This window comes from Phalacrocorax aristotelis, chromosome 2, assembly GCF_949628215.1.
Source record: "Phalacrocorax aristotelis chromosome 2, bGulAri2.1, whole genome shotgun sequence".
Classification (NCBI taxonomy): Eukaryota; Metazoa; Chordata; class Aves; order Suliformes; family Phalacrocoracidae; genus Phalacrocorax; species Phalacrocorax aristotelis.
This window is the reverse complement of record NC_134277.1, coordinates 58,094,797-58,111,846: the sequence shown is the minus strand read 5'-3', so window position 1 is coordinate 58,111,846 and position 17,050 is coordinate 58,094,797. Positions and strand designations below refer to the sequence as shown.

The following is a 17,050-nucleotide window of genomic DNA, read 5'->3' as shown; positions in this document are numbered from 1 at the left end:
TAAATGTGAATTGACAAAAGCCTACAGAAACAAACGTAGCCTAAGCTCCCAGCCCCTAGTATTTTTAGAAGCCGTGAAGTTATTTTACTTTTAGCTTTTCTATCTCATACTTTAATTCAATGTTATTTCTTCAAAACTGAAGCGAAGAGCTATCTTGGAGAAACTATTTGAAACCATGCTAGTCATCTTTTAGGCCACCCACCAAGTGAGAAAAACATGATACTTGTGGATGGGCTGGCCTGAGACTTGCAGATTCAGAGGGAGAGTTTTATCAAGCACCAATGGTGAATCATTAAAAGCAATCAGGCAACTGAAATAGCCAGAGGCACGTAATCTTCACTGCATCGCATAATTTCAGTTAGGAGAGCTTTTACCATCCTTTTCCCCTTCTGAATGAAGATTTGTTTGCTGGTCACTCTCAGAAAGTGTACAATAAACACAGAATTTGTGGAAATGAGCTGGGAACACATGTGAGTTAGTGAAAAAGAAACATTAATAAAGTCATTATTTAATACATCTCTTGAAATTAAACATGGCAGCTCATGTATATTACCCATGAGTAGCCCTGCACTGTTTATTGTTATCTCAGCAATCTTTGGCAGCGTAAGTTGTTTCTACAATCTGTTGCCAATACGTATCTACCACTGGGAATTAATTAACTGAAGGGTTCTTGTAGTCCATTCAGAATGTGTTTATCATTTATCAGAGCACCATTCAGAGACAGCCAGTCTTGAGGAGCTCAGCTGCCTGGCTCCAGGACTGGAAGAAGCATAGTCATGGTGGCTCAGGTGTGGATTCTCCTAATATAACTTTGCTGAACCTAAAGTAATATCTTGGTATGGTACTTAACCGTGGCACATTTAACCGTATGAGACCATAGCATCTCAGACATCGCTGTCTTGCATCCTAGCAGACATATCCACAGCCACTGACTCCAGTGTTAACTTTCTTGCAGACATTCATCTTGACTGATCATCATCCACCTCATTTCATACTGGTTATGAAACAACCTTGCAACGCTGTTGACTTTTAGTCATTCTTGACCTAGCCAAACTCAGCAAAAAGATCCATTCCTTTTCCTATTATGAGATTTACAGAAGTGGACTCTTCTGTAGAAGGTCTCAAGAAATTTATTGTGGGGAGAAACTATTATAAAGAAAGGAAGAAAAAGTTACAGTGTCTAGAAACACTGAAGCATTTTGCCAAGCAACACTCTCGTGTTCTCCAGTTCAACGACTTTATAGAAAAAAAACCTTTCGCTCCAAAACCCAACATCACATCAAAAATGAAAAGTAATTTTCAGGAGCCCTATGCTGGTTAGGTTTACACTTCTACCTACTTACGGTGCAAACCACAATACATTGCTAAGGGCAAAACCTCAGTTCAAATACTGATCTGTGAAGCTAATGTGGATCAACTGCAACTCCAATGATGCCAGTGAAGCCCACTCAACCTTACAACAAGATAATTATGTGCAGAATTGGCTGGTATACATTCAGCAATGGCTCTGATCGGTTCTTTGCTGCAAAGATCAGACATAGTGCCTACTTGTTTAACTGAAGAACATATTCTGCCTCACCTGAAATAAGAGAGAGGGTTGATTGGGACTCATTCTCATTCAGTGATCCCTCTCTCCTCAGTATTGCTGTGCATAGCGCCTTTGCCTCTCACAACTGTAACATGAAACCTTTATTTTCCAAACCAGACTAAAGACAAATTGCTCAGCCTCTAGTCTGTTATACCACATTGCTGTGTGATGCTGCAGTACAGAGGGCAAGTCAGAGGCAAGGATATTTTTCATAACATCCACTGTTGCCTAACTCCATGCCTTGTCCTCCAAAGGGGTAAGTCCCTCCTGAATAGTGTTGACCCCTCACTACTGATCCCAGTGAGAGTGACTACAGTAAGCATAGTCCAGGAGACACTTGCTACTTTGTAGTACTGGGCTTGCTGCACATATTGCGGTGAAAACAGTACATCAGCAGTGCAAGAAACAGTCACTGCAATGAGAAAAGTCTTTCTTCCCTTGATTAAGCCTCCTACCACATAAGCCTGCTGACATTTGAGAGGGTGTTCAAGGAGTGAGAGATCTGGAATAAGAATTAGACTGGTAAGAGCTTTTATGGAAAGTATTCTGGCTTCTGTAGAAGAAAATGCAAGACAAAGTCATGTAAACCAACTCTGACCCTCATGTGCCCTAATCCTCCAGTAAGTAAAGCAGTAAATAGACCACTTAACATTTCATTCTTCCTGTGTGCTGGTTTTGGCTGGGTAATTTTCTTCATAGCAGCTGTTACGGGGCTATAATTTGGATTTGAGCTGGAAACAGTGTTGATAACATGGAGATGTTTTAGTTACTGCTGAGAAGCACTTACTCAGAGTCAAGGCCTTTCCTGCTTCTCACCCCACCCCACCAGTGAGGACGCTGGGGGTGCACAAGAAGCCGGGAGGGGACACAGCCGGGACAGATGACCTCAACTGACCAAAGGGATATTCTATACCATATGACGTCATGCTCAGCATATAAAGCTGGGGAAAGAAAAAGGAAGCGGAGGACATTTTGAGTGATGGTGTTTGTCTTCCCAAGTAACCGTTATGCATGATGGAGCCCTGCTTTCCTGGAGACGGCTGAGCACCTGCCTGCCTATGGGAAGGAGTGAATGAATTCCATGTTTTGCTTTGCTTGCATGCATGGCTTTTGCTTTTCCTGTTAAACTGTCTTTATCTCAACCCATGAGTTTTCTCACTTTCACCCTTCTGATTCTCTCTCCCATCCCACTGAGGGGGGAGAGAGCGAGCAGCTGCGTGGTGCTTAGCTGGTGGCTGGAGTTAAACCACAACATCCTGGCAGTCTGTCTGTATTGCTCAGGGTAGTTTTGGTGGGTCTGAACCGTTTATCCTGCTCACTGTTCACAGTGCCATGCTATTTCTTTTATGAATTCTCTTTAAATATTATAAGTGTAAGCTTTTAGGATTTTTGCACTCTTTTCTTCGTCACTTCCTTGTTTTCACCTTGTTTTCTGGAGAAGAACCCACAAACCCCTGTTTGATCAACCTCAGAACCCACAGGTATCAACTTTTGTTCCTTTTGTAAGAAGGAACACTTATATGCTGTCTGGGAACCACTGCTTAATAGATTAATGTAGATTTGTAGATGGTTTTTCTGTTGTATGTGAGAAAAGAGGAAAGAGAAGACGGATGGGAGATAAGGAATGATAAAAGGCAGCAATCCACTGGGAAAGACGGAAATTATGAGAACAGAGTTCTTTGTAGTCATACACAGTCTTTGTTTAATTGCTATATGGGATTCTGGGGTGATTAAGTACTTGATCATCTAATAGAGAGGGACAGAATTCTCTTACAAAACATCAGATATTTGCTAGCACTGGTAATCTTTATCATACATAAACCACAGACAGTATGGCGGTAATCACTAATATTACTCTGCTGAATTAAAATCTCTTTTGATGAAAGGGTAGTTGCAGCTCAGCACTGACAAGGCAAGTGACCTCATTGCGTCAAATGTGATTATTTGAATCGCTGGGTTATATGCTGAGGTCCTTACTTAACCAATACTCAGACAGAAATAACCTTGGAGCTGACAGGAGTGGAGCACAACCTGAAGATGGGGCAGTGGCATTTGTAGGCACTGAGCACTTTTTCAGGCTGAGGTTTTAAGAAGAGGGAACTGTTGTCTCCTCTAGCTATAGTAGAAAACACTGCTAGTTCTTTGCACAGGTTTGTTTTGAGCCAGGAGTTCTGCTCCCACAATATCAGATGAAGCTATGTTAATCCAGGTAGAATGCCAGTGTCTGTTCATTAATGTTTAGTAGGGAACAAAGAATAAGTTCTTGCAAAACTACTGCTAAAGCTGGTTCCACAGTAAATATCTGCATGACCCAGGAAAGGTGAAGAGAGGCTTCCTGCTTCAGAAGAGGCTATAGCTGGAAGAATTCTCCATCAATCCCTACTCAAGTAACCTGCTAAAGGAAGTAAATTTTGTAACTGCTTTATTTTGGGAGAAAGTTCTGCATATTAGATAGGGAGAGTAAAACTCAACCTTGATGAACAAGTGGTTGAAGCTGTTACCTATTTAGTGTTATTTCATCTGACAAGCTACCTCAGTTAGGAAGAAACCACACTGTAGATGTACGCTGCCAGATAAGTAAATCTGGCAGTCTCTTTGGAACCTGCTTTAGGGTCATCATCTACAGATCTGGAATTAGAGCAGCATCGCTGAGCTGTATGCACTTTGACTTTCTAACGTGTGTGGACTCAAAGTAAATATAGATAGGAATAATGTGTCTGGTACACACTCACACTCCAGAAACAATCCACTGGTGTAATCTAACTCTTATTTGCCTCACATGAACATACTACAGCACCATTACCCTGCTCATGTAAGGGAACTGGTACTGATGAACAAGTGCACCAATTTAGAATGAAGTTACTGGATTCTCAACCTTCCTGAAGAAGCTTTGCTTATCCTCAGTGCTTTCAAGAAGCACTCTAGGCATTATGTATTAGTGATTTTTCTTCAAAAAGTGTTGCGTTTTAGAAATTCACACCATGCCTCTTTTCTGGGAGTGCCATGTTGCTATCACCAGTGCAAAAGCATGGCTGGTTTAGGTATTACCGCATCTTTGCTCACTGTAAGCAAATGGCAGTTGCATGCTCCATTGCCAAAGTGTAAGAACAAGATGAAAGGGAGAGTCACCTAACTACTTCAGCCGTCTGGAGCAGGACTGAGAGAATACAGAAAGTGTCCTGGACTCTCCTGATACAGCTAAAAGTTATCTCAATACTTTTTAAAGCAGCTGAAAACCCAAAGGTGAGACTAACCAATTCCCAGTGACCCACCATCTACCTGGATGTCAGGAAAGCCAAATGCATCAGCTTTATGCAAGCTTCCATAACACCTCTCACAGCACCGCGTTTATTGGGTCAGGGCTTAAGAACTAACGCCAGTAATTAAGCGGTGCAATCCACACCTATGGACATAAACAACTAAATGTGATGATTGTTAAGACATGAGAAAGCTGGGTTTTTTTTTTTCCCTAGGACTTTGAAAATGTGGAGCAAGGGTAACTCTCACTGTGGAATTGTAGGAATTTTTAGAAGGACAAGGGAATTTGTTGTGTGTGGTTTGTTTTAAACAGCTAAAGTTACTTACACTCATATCACAGGGGCCAAAAGGCCTACAGGATATGACATATGACCTGTTTTAGCCTCTAAGGCTAAGTAAATATGGAAGTAAATCTAAATAAACACAAGCAAACCATAATCAGGCATTTAAAAAAAGCTTAAAATAACATTTATTTAGTTGCTTAACTAAGGATTTAGGGAGCCTCCAGGTTTAGCCTGTGTGTTTTATGTATTTCTTAACACTGTGTATACTTGGCAGCACCCCATAATTTTATAAAAATGCAGGTAATAATTCATGGTGATCAAGCTGTGTTTATTCCCCATGAGCAAGTGTTGTTTCTCTTTCCCCTGGCTAAAATGAATGCAAAGCTCTAAGACTTCTAAAAGGTGCTAATAACTTTCACCTGGAAAAGAGGCCTCTTCGAGGGAGAGCAACAAGTTCGGTGATCAGCAGACAAACATGAAGTCGTTAATGTGAATATCTTGGGGCTAACTGAATCTAGGTCATAAGTAATGCCTAGGTTCACAAAGAAAGTTAAGCAGAGCAGAAAGAGGCCAATTACCTTTTCAGAACTTGATGGGTCAGCCCAGGGCATTTTCTGTGCACACGCCAAGGTCCACCCTCCCCTCTCGCCCCCTGCCATCCCAGAAGGAGTGGAAGCGAGCTCTGCAGAAATGCTGCACAAGTCTGTGACTCCCATTTGCTGCCTGTTTACAGGCAGAAATGCCCTTGGTCAGCTCTGAAAACCTTACATAGAACCAGACTGTATATATAGGAAAAGGACGATCAGGCCTACGCATAGCAAACTGTAGTTCTCAGGCTTTCTTTCCCCATTACTGGCTGAAGCTCAGAGGGCATGAGTCATCTCATGACCTTACATGTTTTAATCTGTTTTTAAATCTCAGTGCCTACATCTAGGTTTCAGGTAGACTCTAGCTATCTGTATAGTCTCCATAGAGTCTTTATGGTCATTGGACATAAATCAGAACGTACCAGGTGTGATTCAACTGAGCTATTTTAAAATTCTGTGTTCAGGTGGGATGAATTGTGCCTTAAAATCACTTTCCTTTTCCTGATTTTAGAGGGAGTCAGTGTAAGATGTCAGTTTAGAATGTCTGCAGATGTAGTGCCCTAGTCCAGCTCCTGTTCTCCCCACCGCATAAGCATGGACTTTAGCAGGCTTGTACTAAGAAGGTGACCATATTTGGACTTTCCCTCTCCAGAGGACTCTGGAGGTCTGCTCAAATCCATGCCTTATAGTATCCTTCTTGGTAAATGACATGCATGTCAAGTAACTAGAAAACTGGACCAGACCCATTGTTAATTGATTGTCTGAATATATCTGCAAGGTCTGTGAGAAGACATTTTTTTTCTGTGTCATGAAGGTAGCCTATTTTGGACTGTGGCTGAGAGCAAATGATAAGAGCAGGAAGAAAGCATGCTTTGGAGGGCAAATGTTATGTAAAAGGGTCACGTAGCAAAAGATCTCAGGTGCTGAGATGTGGCCCCATGAAAAATGCTCTGTAATCTCAGTGGGGTAGAGCCTTGGGCAACTGTAAGGACATTCAATAGAAGGTACCTCACTTCACTGAGGAGGGATGAGTGCTGGTCGTGGATAAAGTTCTGGAGCAGAACTCAAAGCTGGCTGTGCCATGACTCTCTTGGGTGGCCTTTGGCAAGTCAGACCACCCCCCTGTGCCCCAGTCTCTTTGTTCCGGAAAGGAAGATGACCCCTCCTTTGGGAAGCACTGTGAAGCCTGTTGACTCTGTATGACATTATGGCTCATTTGCTCCTAGCTGGCTGACTGAACTAGATGTAACAAATTGGGTATTATCACCACATGGTCTGAAGACCCTTCACTAAGCTTCCTCATGATTTAAAACTGGAGCCATCAGAACAAATGAAGGGATTACACTCAGGTCTCTGGCCAAAACTCAGAGACAGGTTCTGGCTTTCATGGCTCTGTAAACTCACAAGTATTTTTACTAGTATTTTGGAAGTAAAGGGAAGAGTGTCAGCTTACAGGCTCCTGCTGGTCTGGATCTGTTCCAGAATCAAGAGAACTAGGTTTGGACCTATGGAAATCTTTATCTTAACCATTTCCCAAGATTCAAAGTAGCTTAAATTGAGCTTGCAAATCCAAAAGGCAGCAAAAGAAAACACTTTTCTCTGAATGTAATTACAGAACAAACTGATAATCGATTCTTTGCTGTTTTAGGATGTCCTTACTGTATTCATTGTCTTTCACTGGCAGAGATATGCAAAAAAAAGTACCAGGCTCACCTTTCTCACAGAACTTCTGTTTTTGTATCCTAGTTAGGACATACCTTGGGAGGGAGGTTATTTTCCCCCATTTCTCTATACAGAAGCGCCGTAGCCCATTGCTCCCTCGGAGAGCTGCAAAGCCCTCGTATGGCACGCTTGATGTTCCAGTGACAAACTGCAACAACCGGAGTCTCTGCTCATTGTTAAATCTCTCCACTGCTGCCCAGAACCACCGTATTACTATGTGTCCATCATGGTAACCTAAACCAAGAAGCAAGAGAGAGAAATTAAAATCACTCCCTCCAAGTGGGAAGTGTAACATCAAAATATGTTCCCTCTAGCATGGGGCAGTAGATCTTCTGCTGAAAAGATCCTAACCTAACAATAAAGCTTGTTCTTGGTAAGCAGTAGGTCCCAGCCCCCATCTTGTCCTAGTGGTGGATACTATAATATTACTAACTCATTTGAAACCCTGAAACTCAAATATATGTATTTGAGGTACACTGGCCTCTGACAAATCCCTTGGCAAGAACTGGGGCTACCTGCATGAGATATAAAAGACCAACTGCCATATGCCACACAGTGCGAGTCCTAACGACTTAACAATTTCTGGTTCCCAAATAAATTTTCCTTTGGACAGCAATAGTGTTCAACATATGGAGAGGAGTTTGTTGCCGCAAGCTCTTCCCTGGCAAACTTCCCACCTGAGGGGCTCTGTGCCTTGGTTTGTGCTAGTGAAAGACAGCATAAACCCAGGCTGAATCTGTTTCAATAGCTAAACAGAAAAAAGGGGGAGGAGGGTAACTTGGGATACCAGCTGTGCTTGTGGTAAGCTGTGTATTTCAAGGTAACGCAAGGGCTGGGCAGGGAGCAGCAAAGACTTAAACCTTGTATTTCAGGGGAGGATATGTGACCCTCAGGGACTTTCCTTTTGTACTGCAGGACTGGTGAATTTCACATTTATCCATCTTCTAAGACAGCCTGGATAAATCATGCTCAGCATTTAAAGCAAAACCAGGCCAAACATTACAGGAGAAGGGAAAATATCCGACTTGACGCATTTTAGGCTTAGGGGATGGTCTGTAGTTTGATCTGTAGTTTGTTGAAGTGTAACTGGGAACCACGAAATTCAGCTCTTGAATTCAGCTCCCTGCTGAAGCCAAGAGGACTTGTCATATTACATTCAGCAAGGCCAGGAGTTCCTTTACAGTCATCTGAGTAGTAACTTTTAGATCTAATACTGCAAATCCTTTTCAGTCCTTAATGGCCAAAACTCCTGTTAGGAGTTGAGTGGGTAAAATCCGGATAGAAGTAACAGAAGCAATTTCAGTATTATTACATCTGTTGATCCAGACCTGAGATCTTACTTATTTAATGAGTTATTCTTCACAAAAACTTCCTGAACAAAATGGGGTATTTCCCTCAGGAAAGACAGAAGGAAAAGATGGACCAAGTCTTCCACGTTTTGGACTGAAAACAGTCAAGATACTAGTAAGCATCAGCAGGCAGTTTACCTCCACGATATTCTGTGTTGTTACGCCAGTCATTGAGATCTATTTCTGCAGTGCCAGCTATAACCAGCTCCAGTTCTCTGGCATCAAAAACAGAGACAAGCCTGGAGTCTACAACCTGGAACAAAAAACACTTGTAAGCACAGTTTCAGAGTGGAAATAAAGCAGCTGCAATGTCTCATAAACCTATGGCTCTGATAGCCAGGTCTTTATTCTGACGAAGTCTGCATGCTGACAGCTAACTTCCACTCCTCTGCTGATAAATCTGTGCTCTTCTACAGGGAGTCTGCTGATGTTTTGAGCTGCAAACAACAATGACAAATGAGATTTGACCAGAATGAAACAATGCAAGTGGCAGGGCATAATCTGTGCAGAACATTCTTCATTGTTACATTCATTCTGACAAGTGATTTTGATTTATAATATGGACAATATATTTTATATGTTTTGCATTGGAATTTGATTACAGTTGTGTAGAAGTGCCCTCAGGTCTTCATCCACTGAAGATGCAGCTGAGGTTCACTTTCTTCTCTATGTGAAACCAAAAACCTGCAGGATTCACTGGGAGAAAAACCTAGGTAACCATATGAACACTTTAGTAAACTGTATGGACTCACTTAGCCAACCCCTTTCTACAGGAAAGGGCTGATCAAGTCTATTCAGCTACAAAGCCACCCTCACTGGCTTCCACCCCAAGTAAATGTCAGTGCACGACTGCTTGGAGCCATCAGTTACCAGCACTATTCTGTGTGTCCGTATCTACTGTTTCATTTTCCAGGGTTGCCATTCTTTCAGTTTACTTCCCTCTGCGAGGCAGCCCATAACTTTTACTTATATTACAGAACTGCCAGGGCAAGATACATGTCTGAATATGATTAGTAAGGGGGGCAAGAACAGGTGACTACATGATTTGGTCTGCAAAGCCACAGGTTTTCATCCAGTCTTTGGCAGTCCTTGTAGCAGCACTGCCAGAAGGATGTTCTCAGATCCAGGTCTTAAGCAAAGCAAAATTAGCAAAATGCAGGGACAACAATGGAGCATCATCCATGGTAATAAGATAATAGCTGACTGCATCCTAGGACCAACTTTACTGGAATGAGTCCCTAACTACACAGTGTGTCACACCAGCTCTGCAGTGAAGTGTACAATTCTTCACCATCTTCCTTCTATCATAGCAGGGAAAAACAAAATTTGCAAACGCCTACTTCTCTTACTGCTTGAAATGGAAAGCAGTGTCTTTCTTGACTCTTGATCATTATGCTTTACCATATTCAGAACACACGTTTCTTTTCTTTCTCCCTTAATGATAAGCATGTCATATCCAAGGTTCCTGTCTCTACAGATCCAGGCACTCAAATTCCTTGCCATCTGTGTCCTAGGGTACCGATGAAGCATAGCTTAACCACGGGTATATCTCATTCAGATGAGGAATGGAAGACTCTGCGAGCATCTTTTTGTTACTTACTTCGTAGAAGCCACGGACCAGGGCCTCTGTTTGCTGAACCACTCCTCGTTCCACTCGCCACTTAACCATTCTCTCAATGTACTCTTTTTTGTTCTTCTCTGTCACTGCTGTATTTGCCCCTCCAGATTTCAACTCTCTTTCTGTCACCTACAGAACAAAGATAAATAGTGGCGTAACAACATATGGATCATAAGTTGTATTTTGAAAATGTAAGTGAAAAAATAGAACAGCCATATTTCTAGTTCTGGACTTTCGACCTCTTGTCCATTTCCAGTAGAAACAAAAAGGATAATGAGGGATACCCCCTCAGCCCTGGCGCTAGCCTTATCCCTAGCTGAAGCTGGACCTACCAGCAAAAATTGATTTGGAGAGCACCATCCATAAGCCATGTACGATGTGCTGTTCTGGCCCATCTTTTCATCCTTCTCCTCTCCCTTCCCTTCCAGGAGCTGCAGAGAGGGTGACAACCACACCAACTTGCTACTTGCTGTAGATTACCCAAGCGACGGTATGGGAAACAACAGTAGGGAGAGGCAGTCACAGTACTGGAATAGGCAGACTGTTTTGCCAAACAGAAGGGATACCTACTTGCCTCTTAGGCAACAATTGTTACCCTTTCCCAAGTGCTAATAAAAGTGTTTACTCAGAAATGCCAAAAGCCAAAGAAATTATCACAAAATTAATATTCCTAATACACTACCTAAATAAGAACTGTACAGCACCCTGCACAGATGACAAATATAGTCACGGGGGGGATTCACAGTTTTGTATCAGCCATCCAAACCTGAGAAGTGTTTATACTGTAAATAACATTTTTTTAAAAAACAAGACCTACAGCATTTCATTGCATTTTAATGGTTAATTTAGTCTGCTTGAGTTACTAAGGCTTAAGATTGAGAAGGCATTTAAGGAATCAATCTAGATTCCACCCAGCAAGCGCATACTCCTCACATGTGACAGAAAATAATATTTATCTTGCAATTATTTTCACATTCAATCTAGTGGATTTAAAAGGAAGAATGTTTTGCTCTCTTCAGTTTTCTGCTGCTGCAACAATGTGTCTAACAGAGGTAGTAAATGAGCTGCATGAATACATATTCATTATTTGTATTATTTACAAATTATTTATATTATTATCTATTTATTAGCCCAACAGACAGCAGACAGCATATATAGTATTTAGGTCACTTTGCTTGAGGGACCTGTTGTAACATCATGAATTATGGAAACACTCAATGAGTCATCTAATCTGTAGCTTTGTTGAGAAACAGCAAGAACAAGTAAGGTTGGTTGTAATGAGTTAAGAATTCTCAGCTGGTTCAGGTCAAATTCCCAAATGTACATCAGTGCATCACCATTATATAAGCAATGCTGCATTGTCCAGAGGGTAAGACTCTGGCCCAGTTGCCATGCTTCTTCAACACTGTGCGGCATTAAGATATATCTGTCAAAACCAATGACTAAACACTGTCTAGCTTTAAGAACAACTGTAAGTCCAGGTGTCCTAAATCCCCTGCAAGACTTCCCACAAACACCTAGACATGCTGGTGATTTCTTCAACTTCTCATTATCCATATAATTTCAAAAACAGTTATCTAGAATTGGAGGCAAGCAGTCAATAGCAATGTACCCCTATTTTTTCTTTCTTGTTCATAGAGGCATTAACCACAGCTGCAAGCTAGAATTCAGAGTCAGGTATCGGTGTTAGCAAGGAGACTTTTCAACCGATCTAGCCCGTTCATTTTACCTGACTAGAGCAATTGCCAGGGCTCAGGAGACAGGCCCTATCCACATATAGAGATCTAGAGCTCAAAGACAGGCCTGGAAGAACACTTTCTACTGGGTAAAAGCATGAGAAAGTACTTAGGGTCACAAGCAAATGACACCTCTCTGTCTTACAAGCAAAATTCTCAAATTGGCATCCAGTCCCCACCAGCAAAAATGTGTGATGCTTGATTGGACGTGGTATCTTCGCTATTACAATAATGCTCTGGCCTCCAGTATGCAAGAGGGCTAGAGCTTCTCAGTAGTAAACTCTAATAAAAAAGGTACCAAGAAAGAAGATTTGGCCAAAAAGGTTTAAAAGCTAAATACACATCAGCGATGAGATAAGAAAGAAAAAATGAAAGTAGTAGTGACTGGTCCATAATTGCGGAAGCAGGACAAAAGGGCTGTAACTGATCTACCACACAGCTTCTCAAACAGTCGCTACTTCTTGTTTCCCTTACCCAAACCTTAAAATCCAGCTTCCCAAATATTAGCAGAGCTCCCACTGTGACCTACACTTGCACATGTATGCAGCAAAGCAATGTTCAGGTGGCATTTAAGTGGTCAGATACTCTTGGCATGCAAGAATTTCCAACTGAGACCCATCTGTGAGCATAAAATGTGATCGTGATTTCTTCGTTATTTTGTTGTCAACACTCAGCAAATTTCAGAAGGGGGAAAATCTCACTTTCATTTAGGACTCCTGGATTTTGACTGTTGTAATGCACAGCAAGAACCACTTTTTCCCCCATGACTAGATCTAGCAAGGTTAGTGTCTAGTGTCTATGAAATAAAGTACTAGACAACATGTGAACTGGGATAAAAATCTGGCTTTTGCTGTTCTTTTGCTTTCATATAACAGCACTTACAACAAATTGTGATTTTGTTTCTGTTCTCTTTGGAGCCATCTCTTATCTTCCACAACAGACTCCTATGTAATTGTCCAGCTCTTTCCTTTGGGGAGAGTATAACAGGTAACCAGTGTGCCAAATGTTACCTTCAGATGCATCACAGTTATTAGGCTAAGATTCTTATTCAACTTTGTAGTCTTCCAATATAAATACAAAGTCTCATCTGTCTTTGTGAATATGTCTATATGTTCCTGTCTGTCTTTGTGCATTAGTCTTACATAGCCATACCTTCCAGGGAAACTGCTGTACTGTCAATTGAATGTCATGGAAGCTCTCAGCTCAAAGCCAGTGAAAAAACCCTGCATTTAAGTCTGTGGAAAAGCAGTGGTTCCTTTCCTACAGACGCTTCTTACATCAATTATTCTGTCCCATCCTTTTCATTTCATCCACTCTTGACTCTGCTCATCTGTCATGACCTTGTAATATAAGTAGACTAAATTCAGTTTTGAAAATATTCCCTGAAGTCTTGCTGGCTTTCTGTTACTTTCAAGCTTATAGCGGAGCAGCCCTTTTACTCTCAGGGCCAGAATTCCTCCCCATAGAAACTAGTCTAACTCTCCCATAGCTTGCAGAGCTACCCTAGCATTGCCCAAACTCCTCCTGTCAACTTTATTTTCAAGGGCTATGGGCCACTCTGTATATTCCACCTGGTCCCTCTGCTCCTTTTGACACTGTGTGCCTGCTCCACTTCCATCCCTTGAGCTTCTGCATTATTTGTTGAGCTTGATTCTTCAGTCTCTCTAGTTTTCAGTATCTCTGTAGAGGTCCTTAATCTTCATCTGATTATTGCTTTGGGTCCCTTCAAGGCTTTCCAGAGACAGTTATAATCTAGCATGGGTAACAACAGCAAAGAGCCCAGGGCTTCAGTGCAAGCTGAAGAATCCTACAGGAGATGCTTGTTCTGGTTACCAGACTGCACTTAAGCCAGGGTTGTGCCCTATTTAAGGCTATAGTTATTCAGATGAGCTAGGTTAAAGAGAATTGTCTGACTACCTTAGAGTTGAGTGGTAGAAAGCATAATAAATGGATGTACATACATATAGATAAAAGTTGTTAAGTAGGTGCAAGGTAAGAAAGAGACACAGAATCTAACAGGGAGATATCAGACAAAATAATGGTGAGAGTTGCCAAGTTTTATACCACCTGCAAAATGTTCTTCTTCCCTCCTAACGCCCCTATCCTTTCAGTCATATCAGCTTTAAGTTACATTGCTTGCATTCACCAAATGCCACATCTGTTGAACTACACCCTGGAGAGAAGAGCTGCACTCCACTTCAGAGAATTCCTCATGCTCATCAGCGTGTGGCTCAATAGGCCTGTAGGGGGGCTGGTATTTTATATTATACACCCTAAGAATAAACATCTGCATTCAGACAGGTGGCTTGAAAGAAACAGAAAGTAGGAGAAGAAAATGTTATTGAAAGGCTAAAGGATCTGTTCTGACAGAAAGATGTTCATCATGCTCAACCTTGTCAGCTTCAAATTTGCTTTTCAGATGTTTTTCATAGCTGTGCTCACCTGTCCAAACACCTCCTCATTCACTGTGAAAGTGAGATCCAGGATATCTGTGATGTTGTTGTCCTTCATCCACTGCAAGCTCTGGTGGAACTCTTCATCCAGGTACTCTAAGTCGCTTAAATCACACGGCCTGATTGCGAGGCAAAAAAAAACCCCCATGTATATGACCCCATGACTATTGGCAGAATGACTTTCTACTAAGAATGTGAACAAATTTATGCCAGAGATCCAGCATAAAGCTGGTATTCTTTTGTTTCTTTGGTTTTTTTTTCACATCAAAGCATGTTACACAGACCCTCTTAAAGCAGTTCTACAACTGTCTGCTTTGCATGGCTGGGCTCAAGGCCAAATCTGTTGGCTGCCTGCACGATTTGCTGTCGGAAGGCACCCCTGGGGCTCGATTTTATGTGAATCTTCAGGATGCCGTGCATTTCAGAGCACATGCTTACCTTCAGTCCGGATGGGCCCCACCACATTTTGCCTGGCTGCTTCCATGTATCTATCATCCTCAAGGTGAGCACACAAGACTGACATAAGGCAGACCAGGCAGCCTAAATTTCTGCTAATAAGAAGTTGGCCTTGTTTGCTGAAAGGGCAGGTGGATGTTACAAGCAGTCTGGTTTCAAATCCCCTAAGGGGCAATAAGGATGCAGGGAACACTCTAGGTTTCAAGATATTTCCAGGCTAGCTCAGATACAATATAGATATGAGTGTTTGGACCCCAGCAATACTAATTTTTCTTTTTTAAAAAAATTAAATACAGTTAAAGAACTTGAAGGACTGTTATGAAAAAATATCTTTGCTGGTTTGGAAATATCCGAAATGATAAACTATTTTAGCTAAGTTTTATTCTGCTCTTTGTCATTTAATTGCAGTCTTGACTTAATACTTATGGCTTTTCTTATTGCTGCAAATTTTATGTACCTTGTCTTATTGCAGTCTATTAATGAAAGAGGGACAGATTGTCCATTAAAGTTAACCTTATAAACTTGACATTGAAAATAATATATTACTGGTAGCTTCTGCTTAGTAGTGTAGAAGACAGTAGAATACCAACAAGAAATATTCATTGCTTATATCTATATTAGCATTCCTAATTAATACAGGTTGTGTTTAGAATGAAAACCTACTCTACCAGTGAAGCATGAGAAATTCTGTTTTTTTTCTTAGTATGACCCTCCCTCCTTTTTTTGTTGTTTTGTTTTGTTCCATCAAAGATGCTTTTTAATATTCCAGGTAGTTGAAGTTTGATAACTCTTCATCAGCAGTAAACTCTGGAATTATGGGTCAGTACTTTCAAATGTGTGTTCCTAAATGTCATACTTATTATGCACTTTTATCAACATAGTCAATATTTATGAAGGGCATGTTCTTGGAGAAAATAAAGACAAATTAAACCACATTTGTTTTCTATCACAGACCAATCAGCAGCGGAAAGCACTTGAAGGTCAGAGTGCTCAAAGCAACTCTTCAAGGGTCTGTGTCTCTGTAGGACTCACTGTGGGATCACGGTTTCTGCCTGGTGTCTGCGTGGTCGCCTGCTTGTACTTACAGCCTTAGTAGTGCTTTGTAGAATGGCCTCGTGAAGAAAGCATCAAGAAGGTACTGATGAATGAGAGCAAGGCCAAGAATACGACCGCTGAACCTGAACCTGGGACATAAAAATGCGGAGTAAACAAAGTGTAACTCAAGACATTCAGCATAAAAACTTACACAGGTAGGCCCTGTTCTTTGTTTCTGACTTAATTTCTTAATTATTCATTAATTAATTATTCATGACTTATTCATTTATTTCTTTTTTTCCGAGCAGATACCTAACACCACCCCTTGCATCTCTGATCAATATTGGATCTCTTCTTGCTCCATCTCCTACAGTACCCATACATGCAGCTAGCATGTTAGATGCTTTCCTGCGTCAAACCAATGACACACTGGAGACTCACAATCTGTGATCTTTAGTTGAATGTTCTGATACAAACTGACTCCATCACACAGAATATTTAGCTAGTGAAATACTGTAATACTCTACCTCAGCAGAAAACATACTATCAAAACAGCTGCAAAGGATATCTGGTGAATCAGTATATCCAGTTCCTGACTGGTTACAACCCTTTCAAAGGTGATGCTTTAAAGTACTTTAAAAGGTTAATGAGTTGACTTCATAGTGGGGAAACTGAAGTTCAAATAAGGTAACTGTTGTGACCAAGGACATATATTAAAAGCAATATCGAAAGCTCAGGCAAGCTGTCTCCAGACCACTTTCTTAATGGTGATGCTCAGCTGTCTTCAGCATTTACATACTCTTGTGTTTGTTTCTGTTTTCTAAGAACAGTCTCTAGTACAGCTCCAAGTACACTCAGATAGTGCCCTGTGATGACAAGGTATTAAATTTTTCTTTCTATTATTTTTTCTATGACTTATTAGATATTCTTCCATGAAATGTGGCTTTAAATCAGTAATCTCAGA

The 17,050-nt window shown here is 41.2% G+C and overlaps 1 protein-coding gene across 4 annotated transcripts in view; it reads right to left on the bottom strand.

Moving 5' to 3' along the window:
- HECW1 (HECT, C2 and WW domain containing E3 ubiquitin protein ligase 1) overlaps nt 1–17,050 on the bottom strand; it is a 271,517-nt gene that overhangs the window by 3,657 nt on the left and 250,810 nt on the right. For all 4 annotated transcript variants that reach the window (XM_075083715.1, XM_075083717.1, XM_075083719.1 and 1 more), the window contains 5 exons: nt 16,137–16,235; nt 14,585–14,714; nt 10,389–10,535; nt 8,927–9,041; nt 7,475–7,673 (listed from right to left, as the gene is read on the bottom strand). In XM_075083715.1, the coding sequence (XP_074939816.1) occupies nt 7,475–7,673; nt 8,927–9,041; nt 10,389–10,535; nt 14,585–14,714; nt 16,137–16,235 (690 nt within the window). The remainder of the gene's footprint in view (nt 1–7,474; nt 7,674–8,926; nt 9,042–10,388; nt 10,536–14,584; nt 14,715–16,136; nt 16,236–17,050) is intronic.